Source organism: Palaemon carinicauda, chromosome 35 (assembly GCF_036898095.1).
Source record: "Palaemon carinicauda isolate YSFRI2023 chromosome 35, ASM3689809v2, whole genome shotgun sequence".
NCBI lineage: Eukaryota > Metazoa > Arthropoda > Malacostraca > Decapoda > Palaemonidae > Palaemon > Palaemon carinicauda.
This window is the reverse complement of record NC_090759.1, coordinates 43,761,606-43,771,575: the sequence shown is the minus strand read 5'-3', so window position 1 is coordinate 43,771,575 and position 9,970 is coordinate 43,761,606. Positions and strand designations below refer to the sequence as shown.

The 9,970-nt window shown below is 34.9% G+C and overlaps 1 protein-coding gene across 1 annotated transcript in view; it reads right to left on the bottom strand.

The window, feature by feature from the left end:
• LOC137627424 (uncharacterized) overlaps positions 1–6,568 on the bottom strand; it is a 17,702-nt gene extending 11,134 nt beyond the window's left edge. Inside the window, exons 1-2 of the mRNA XM_068358510.1 lie at positions 6,474–6,568; positions 1,611–2,038 (exon numbers count right to left, since the gene is read on the bottom strand). Coding sequence (XP_068214611.1) covers positions 1,611–1,761 — 151 coding nt within the window. The 5' untranslated portion in view covers positions 1,762–2,038; positions 6,474–6,568. The remainder of the gene's footprint in view (positions 1–1,610; positions 2,039–6,473) is intronic.
• Between the last annotated feature and the right edge of the window lie 3,402 nt (positions 6,569–9,970).

Genomic DNA, 9,970 nt, shown 5'->3' with positions numbered 1-9,970 from the left:
TTACCTAGTTCAATGGGTATGAAACCCTTGATGGTGAAAAGAGACCCTTAAATATCTAGTGTATCCTCTCCATAAGACATTGAAACCTTGTATTTCACTGCTTTCCGATACTGGGAACAGAAATTGATAGCAATTTGATCTTTTGATGTAGCAAGAGTAACCAATGACCGTTGACTTAGTGTTTGTATCGCTATACCGTAAATTTTTATTGCAAAGAATCACTGATAGAATAAGATATCAGTAAGATGCTGCTGTGCTCATTGAAACTAAAGTGGAAGGGCAGTATGTGTGCAGGAACGTATATGAAAAGCAGTTATTTGTGGGCAGCTAAAATACTTAGAGACAGGGAAGAGGGTATTTTTTGTAGCGTTAAAGTGTCATAACATTCTGGTAATGGTTTGAAATTTTGAAAGAAATTTATTACATATTTCATCAATCATGGCTTTTATCCACTCAAACTGGGATTGGGGTGGTAAGATAATGTTTACTAATGCGGATTTAGATAAGGAGATGGGTGCATAAATCAAAAAGTTTGCTTAGAAACAGCTGTATAATATTTCTGAAAGTGAACTGAGAGTTATATGTGGTATATATGAATTACTAAAAACCTTAGAGAAAATCAATAGGAAAGCAATTTGAATTGTGTTAAGAATGGATGATATAGATTCTAAGCTGTTGAGAGAAAATAATAGATTACATGATGGAAATAATTCCTATGATAAAGTACAGGCAAGAGAAGGACTGATATGGCATATTTACAACTGTATAAATGGAATTAGCTGAGTAATCAGAAAAAGGACAATAAAAGTATTTTAAATGAAATTAAGGAAGATATGAAAAAGCTAGAGCATTGATAGGGGTAAAAATGGAAGGGGTTGATACATATAAATATGTTGGAGTAAATATAACGGAAGATGGTAAAATGAGACATAGGAGATGAGTCGCAAGAGGAGCAAGAAAGGTCGTATATTGTCAAAATACCTGAATTGTTTGTGGAAGCCAAGTTGAGACTGTGAAGAGATTGATGAGTAAACTCTCTTTATACGAGTGATGTGGGATGTTGAAAGAAAAAAGTCTGAGGCTGTTCAAATGAATTATTTGTGCAGGGTATGCGGAGTGAGAAGAAGTGATAGTGTGAGAAATCTGTGGAAAAGGAAGTGTTGAAAAGTTAATGAAGGTGAATGAATGGATCAGAGTGTTTTGAGGTGGTTTGGTCATGTCAAGAGAATTGACAGTAATAGGTTAATGAAAAAAGTTCATAATTATTTTAAAAGTGGAAGCGGAAGAGGGAAGTGTACAAGGGGTTGGATGGATGGAGTGAAAGACGTATTCACATGGAAGGCTTTGGTACTCATGAAATGCAAGGCTTGTTGCAGGATAGTGATGAATTGTGTAGTCTGTGTGGAGAGTTCGGCATACTGTTTATTGGGCCTCTGGGTATATGTATGATTAATATGATAAGAGAAATGCCCACACACATGCTTATATATATATATATATATATATATATATATATATATATATATATATATATACATATATGTACACACACGTGTATGAATATATATGAATAACATGCATTTATATATTTACAATGATGCATTGCTAACCTAAGCTGGAGAGACTGTTGCAGGAGCCATTGTGGCTGATTTCAACCCTTGTGAGGCTCGAAGACGAATCCGTGGACTCGACCCCATGACTGCAATGGGTGGTAGAAGAGCTGTTCTGTGGAAAACCAAAGTTACTGTGATATGAAGGCATTTGGAGGGGGACCTTCCTTTACCGTCTCTGAGCTTTCACGTTTTCTAAGTTTTCCTGATTTCTAAGTTTCTAGATTTCTTATCAGATATTCTGAGTTACATTGTTTTATGTATCTCGTCTCTTCAAGTTTTATGTGGATTATCTTGAATAATTCCCCTTTTCATCGAATCTGTTTTAGTTTGCTTGAACTCTCTTTAGCTGTTATATTTCTATATATCCTTACTCTGGAATTTTTCTCTCACATCGGACGAAGAACACAATGCAGCCCTCTAAAAATCTGAAATACAAAAATGCCAATTAGTTAAGGGAATGGAAGAACGAACATTTCTTTTAATGGAGGAGAGAAAGAAAAAAAAAATAATCGCGTCAAGAAAATAAGGGAAGAATAATTGGTAATGTCACCCAAAATGCTGTTTAGGGATCACGCCCCGAAAAGTTGGCTAAGAGATGGGTCGGGTGCTATATACGAGCCTTTTTAGATTTTTCCAACAAGCCCAATAACACCTCTTAACTCCTCGTGGCGGCTGAGATACGCATACCCCATAACTTACTGTTTGCGTGTCCCTACCCCTTATATAGGGAGGGGAATGCCCATCCACACCTCGGGACTTCGAGACCTTTCCAATGAGGTTAAGATCTTATCAGTGTAGTTCCTGAGATATGCTTACCCTTTATTTTACAGTTTTTGCGTCCTACTTATAGGGAGGTAACGCCCATCGCCACACCCCATATACGTAACGGGACTTCGAGACCTTTCCAACTAGTCCAAGAACACATCTTAACTCCCTGTGGTTGCTGACAAACGGGCTCAAGAATACCTCTTAACTCTGTGTAGTTCTTGAGGTACGCTTACCCTTTACAGTTTCCACATCCTTACTCCTTATAGGGATGAGTACGTGTATTGCCGAACCTCGGCACCTTTGCAACGAGCCAAAGAACACCTCTTAACTCCTTGTGGTTGCTGAGAAACTTTTACTTTTAAAAAGTCTATGGTTTATGGTTTATGGTTTTTTTCATCTGTTAATATAGAAAGAAAAGGTTTTTTTTTTTTTTCTTCAGGGCGGGGCCCGGCATAGGAGTGGAAAGAAAGGAATCGAAAACAATGCTCTTTTGGCGAAAGAGTACAGAAAAATATTTCTGTTTAAGAAGAAAGGACAAAATATTTTTGTGGTAAAAAAAAACAACAACAACTTGGTAATAGGCGAAAAGAGATAAAAATTATACCTATCCTCAGAAGAAAAAAAAAATATAAATGATTGTTACTACGTGACAACGGAAAGAAAAAAAAAATGACTAATCGGCACGGAGATGAAGAAAATGACTTATAGAAGGAAAATGCATTAAAAAAAATAATCGTAATATGAAAGTAAACTAACTCAGGAATTTTATTATAAGTTTTATTTTAATTTCCTGGTCACCTACGTCCAATTTTTCTCCAGACTGACAATGAATAAATCTCAGTTTCGCAGATGTAGCCATGGGAATGATAAGATAATATTAGCCTACCGTGATTTGGATACGAAAATAGAAAATTGCCACTACGTTACATCACCAACGCTCTCCAACAGTAAGCAGACCAAAGGAGGCTTGACCAACCGGCCAGCAAAACTTTAAATGATTTGCTTTTGGTTCATTTTGCCAATATATCTAAGTTAGATGCTGGTGGGACTCGGTCAAATAATATTTTGGACTGGCCGTACAGTTTAGAATATTGAAAGCATTTTAAAGTTTAAACAATGCTATCAAATGTGAGTTATTTTCTCTCTTAACAACATGAGTCTAAAGTTAGCTGAATTGAAAAATTCTTCCAGATTATTGTTAGTCTTATCAATATATCTATTCCAAAAGTACAAAAATTATATGGAAGAATCCGAAAAAAAATTGATCTTTGCGAGTAATAGCGTTCATTTGTAAAAGTGGGGAAACCAGCAACAAAAAATAGGAAGAAAAGCAACTAGAAGAAGCTATTAGAACTATACTAAGAAATATACTTAAATGAGAAAGAGGTGAAAAGACAGCTTGTATATACCGTAAATCAAGAGAAATCGAACAAGACTGGTGAATATAATAATGTACATTCAACGGTTCAGTCCAAAGTTCGAGAAGGATGGTGAAAGCTTAGTGTCACCTAAGAAGAAGATGATCTAGCAATTACAATTCCCGATCCAGATACTCCTGCCCATTAATGGTGTGTTTTGAGTGCTCGTTAATGCTGGAATCAAGGAATCGTGACAAAAGTTCCAAGATGATGATAGTTCTTGAATAACAGCTGTTTAAAGGTGAAACTTGCCATTTCCATACCGTTCAAGAACCCAATCAGTAAGAAAAGAAACTTTTTGCTGGTTATGATATCAAAATGAGATGGTATTCTGATCTTTTAACAAAAAGCCGAATGAACAAGTTTTTTTAGTTAATCATGATATCGAAAAGAGGATATTATAAAGAAGAAGAACATCTAGAAAAAAGGGGAATGCCCATTTACCCTTTAGGATATTATTGTTGTCCCATTAGAATAGGGAAATCACGATGTGGTCATTCAGTAGAAAATGGCAGTTAAGGTTTACCATATATTACAGGGATTTACAAATGGAGCGTATCGAATGATATTTTTAATCCAAGAATACTTCATTTGTATCTAAAATACTCACCAAACATTATGGGCATAAGGGGTGATAGGTACCACTACTCTGCATATAAACTAGTAGGCCGTCAGAGAGAGAGAGAGAGAGAGAGAGAGAGAGAGAGAGAGAGAGAGAGAGAGAGAGAGAGACGGTAGAAATAAGTTTCCTCTATTTCGGGAGGAAATACTGGTGATAATTACCAGCCCTTGGCAAGATAAGCTGCAATAAGAAAAATGTACAGCAACAGGAACGTTGCCTTTTTTATATCAGAGATCCCACACACGGGCCAATTTTCAGTGGTCTGTGGCTGCCACTATTTTGTGGTGTCACGAAAAAGTGGAGAGGGAAGCTGTGAACAACCCTGCAGTAAAAATTGGGTCAGGTCATGTCCGGGCATCCATAGAAATACATGTTTCATTTATCGCCACGAAACAGCTGTAGCCACCGTCCACAGAAAATTTGGTCCGACTCCGTGCGTGGTAGCTCTAATATCAATAAGGCCCCTTACACTGTTGGAAACGTGTTAGAAATCGAAATTCTATGGTTTGCTCCATTAGTTTTCCATTCTCCTCTCCCTTGATTTCTTAACTCCAGTTATCCAAGACATTTAATCTACCATCAATAAAAATTATGGCTATCAAAGTTTTTTTTTTAGAGACCCATTTCATTTTCTTAGTTGCTACGACATACTGTGACATATCACAATCTGGTGATAATCATCAGACGATTAAGCACCCATTACGGCGTTAAGGCTTTTTGGTATTTTCGAACAAAATGAATGCGAAAACTTCGGCTGATTCATATGTTTCCGTACTTAACCTCCCCACGAAATTTGTGTATGATCGATACACTTATTATTTGTGACTTTCTGTGCAAGCTTATGTGGTGACTACGTATAGAAGTGGTTAACAAAGCATTAAACCTATGATATTAAGATGATTAAAAGATAGTAAACACTTATTTTGTTCCCATTTACCATTTTATCACATTAGCCATTCGTCAAGAATATTAGATGCCCAAGAAACTCTGTTGGGTTTTCATCTTTTACTTTTTTTTTCTTTTTTTTTTTTTCTATTTGTGCATATCTAAATTGGTGGTTTTTAACTTTTCTTCCCACTTTATGTAGGCTACACATTTTATGAGCCCACAAGACTTTGGAAGTGATTTGCTACATCACATCATTCATATCAAGGACAAGGATGCTCTCTGTACATGCGGAAATTAATATTCTAATAACAGAACTTAATATCTTGAAGTAATTCGAAGATCACAGCTTTTGGGCTCTTTACCTCAGAGTCGTTTGTCTATGGAGGTTTATTAAAAAAAGAAAAATCTTAAAAATATTCGTTTGAGATACTATTCCGCTAAAATCCAAGATACGACAAGAGGTACACTCCGGAAACCCGTTTTCCCAAAGTAGTTTTACTCCGCCCTCTTCTTTCCCACCGTTATCCCTATATTCACACATAACTGGAATGGCTGCATCCCTCCTGTAGTGTACTTTTTCGAACCTTACCTCAGTTTCCACTTCCTTTCTTTCATCTAATTGGCAAACCCCTTAGCTTTCACTTCATAGTACCGTAGCCTCAGGACCTCTCCCAGCCCAGGTGTAAATTGACGATAAATGGCCTACCTGGGGCGAGCACCGTGATATAATGCCCAAGTTTTGTCAATGAAATAAAATCTTAGGTATATAAAGAATTACTGAGACCGGCATTATTCCACTACTGACTATTCCTTATCAATCATCGTACGCTATTTTTTTTTTTTATCAAAATAAGATATCTGTTCAGAGAAAAACACACGTACTTTATCGTCTGGGAGTGTCTAGGTGACAATGGCGATTTTGGAAGACAGGGGATGAGCAAAATCAATAAGACCATTCATCTTGCATCTTCTTTCTCTGCATCAAATGTCAATCCTTGGTATAATTTTGCTCTTTTTCTTCGACAGCAAGTATGCCAATTGATGATGGAGCATTCAACTTTTGTGATCCTAAAGTTGACAATATATTTTACTGAAAAATAAAAAAAAATTTTATGGACACTTGCTAAGTATTTTGTACTGAAAAAATTGAAGTCTTTGACTTACGTTTAAATAATGGAGTTAACGGATTATTCAGAAGTATTTTACTGTAGCTTAAAAAGAACTGAAAGAACACTTAGTAGAAATTTAATTAATAATTCTGTTCACAATAGTATTCACAAGGGCTATAACGTTCATTCCTCTGTGGATGAAATTTTATCACTGCGTGACTCAGACATGACTCGTTACTTATAAACTCCGTGACCGGGAGAAGACGAAGACGCCACACCCCCTTTATTGATTCCAGGTGAGGAAATTCCAGCCAAGAACGAATAAAAGTTTCATGTTCGACAACATTCGTCATTGTTGGTGCAGGAAGATATTGGCTCAATAAACTGTAATAGTGACATTAAAGGTTCTGGATTGAGTAAAGAAGATTGAAAAATAATGTCAGTAAAACCAAATGCATTTTGTACACGTCGAGAATTTATGTCTTTAAATTGAGTTTCAGTCGTTTTTCAATCTTAGTGAGGCGTAATCTTATGACATCTTGGGCCTCACAATGATGCATTTGGTCATAAAAAGAGACTCCCAAGGTTTTCTCTAACACGTTTCTAAGCTTTACATGCAACCTCAATCGTTTACTCTTGAGAATTGCCGACAGCAAGGGAAGACCTCACAGATAATGGAAAATATTGATACATTGATACAAAATTTCCGTTTCCTAACTAAACCTAAAATAGATCAATGAACGAAAGCGAAATACACAAGTATAGTTTTTACCTTGACCTAGTAACGGTAAACAAGGAAAACAAGGAGAGAGAGAGAGAGAGAGAGAGAGAGAGAGAGAGAGAGAGAGAGAGAGAGAGAGAGAGAGAGAGAGAGAGAGTACTTGATTGACTTATTCTAAACAAGATCAACAGACAGAAATATATATATATATATATATATATATATATATATATATATATATATATATATGTATATATATACGTATATATACACACACATATATATATGTATATATATATATATATATATATATGTGTGTGTGTGTGTGTGTGTGTATGTATATAACCTTTCTGAGTGGGAATTCCTTAACATGGTGAAAGGTTTGTGCATCGCCATGATCAGCAAAACTGGACTAGTCAGGGACACACATATTATGTTGGTTTGCTGTGAGTGATCAGGCGAAAGTCTCCCACCAACCCCAATCCGCACTGGCCAGCGTGGTGATGAAAACCCCAGACATGGATAAAGAAATGTCTGAGGCCTTTGCTCTGCAGTGGAAGAGAAACGGCTGCATTTGTTTATATATATATATATATATATATATATATATATATATATATATATATATATATATATATATATATATATATATATATATATATATATATATATATATATATATATTGTTTAACGAAGCTTCAGATTAAAACTAAACGGTAGCCACTGGTTTGGAAGTAAACTTTAACAGCACCATTCGCTTCGTACATCAACATGGAATGCTCATTTGTAATTCACGGAAGCTCATCACACTTACTGCACCATGATACTTCAGGTCAGTCAATCAAGATTAGCTGCCTGAACATTGTTATGCTATGAAGGTATGAAGTGTCAATGAAGTCTATCGTCGTAAACCCCCTGGGGGGAGTGGCCGACTGGGTCTAGATATTAGTGTTGCCAAGTGACAAAACGGGGCCGCTCCAATTCTGAGCCACAATCGACATATTGGAATGTTTATTTTTCAATAAATGTAAATAACCTAAGCCATATGATGAATAGTGTAAAGTAATACCAAATATAGATACATAATTTCATAGTTGAATTTCTAATCAAAAGTTGAATGACTTAGAGTAGCATTCTTTTTTAAGGTTTACTAACTAAAAATGTAATCTGACAAAACTGTAAACAATATTAAATATTTTCTATGAAATATCAAGAAAATACATATTTTTTAGAATTTTTTTTACTATATGTTTTCCTGTAACATTTTATCACATCCCTTTATTTGGTCTTGTCCACTTAAAGACTACATTTAAACGGTTGTTATTACTAACGTTCCTAATCTTTTATGACTTGTAAAATACACAATATATGATTATACTTTCAATAGAGAAAAGAACATACATATACAAATCCATTTAGAATTTTGAAACATTAAGATTTATCTGAGCATACTTGTACTGAACAATATTTACATACACAACTAAAACCTACAAAAACCTATTCCATGCAAATCCGTGAATATTTACTTCAGTGTCCAATTTATCTAACATTTTCTTTTCAATGTACAGTATAGTAATGTATAAGATTCCAAGTAGTCTTGCCTTTACAATCTTGTTTCAATAAGGTTGTTTGTTATGATTTTTGTCTCATAATTAGAATTTTCATGATTTAATCTCCAGTTTTGAAATTGCCTGCTTACACTGTATTTGGGTAACAGATTGTGTGCAAATTATTCTATATAGTTCATGAAGGGTAATATATTCCATGTCAGGTAGTCTTTTGGAAGTCAGGATTTTCAGTACAGTGCGAAATTCACGTTTAGTGGAGCTGGTGCCAACATTTCCACCATAATTAAGTAATACCTTCAAAAGATCAAAGTTTGAAGCAAAAGACAAATTTTCCCATTTCTCTTGATCATTGATGATTTGTGGGAACAACTTGATAATTCCTCTTAATGTTTCATCTTCAAGACCTTTATCAGCAATTGATTTAGACTTTGCAGACTCCAGGCAAGATGAATCTTTATACATCTGTTTGTGTTGTAAAAAGCTACATTCGAGTGACTGAGCAATAGGATCCATTATCAAATTAAACACATTCATTGTAAAATCAAATTCCTTCATCACAAGAAAGTTCATCTGCCATTTTTATCTTCTTTCTATTAATGCATAAATTTGAAATGGGTTATCCTCTTTCAGACTCACCTGCAAAATTTTCTCATTACATTTAATTATAAATTCAAAAGCCCCTAGTAGTGGATATTATCAAATGATCCTGTCTCTTCCTTCAATTTTGCTGTAGCTCTAGCTACCAAACTCTATATATTACTTATATCTAATCCACTTGTCAGTAAGTATTTTGATAATGGTGCTATAGTTTCAGTTATACACAAATAAGTAAATGCAGTCATTATGGTTTCAAATGTTTCAAGACTTTGTAGCAAAACTATTTCTTCATGCTTCTGTTTTTGTATCAAACTTCTCTGATTCTTGAATCAGCGTTAAGGATGATAAGAAATCTATACAATTAATCAAAGAAGCATCAGTAGTTGTTGTTGTATTTGGTTTTCCTGACCATCTAGTCTCACTAATAAGCTTTAATGGTTGAATTTTTTTATTCATGTCCTATATGTTTTCCTATAACATGTATCTATACAGCCATTCTCTTGTATGATACTTTCGCAAATGTAGCTAAATTTTGAAGAAAGTTGGAAAAGGAAACTGTAAGTACCTGACATTTTGTAGTCTCAGTTACGATTAGATTCAAAACATGATAGCTTGCAGGGTAATCTTTACTACCAAATATGAGTGTTTGTGGGTAACTTTTATGTC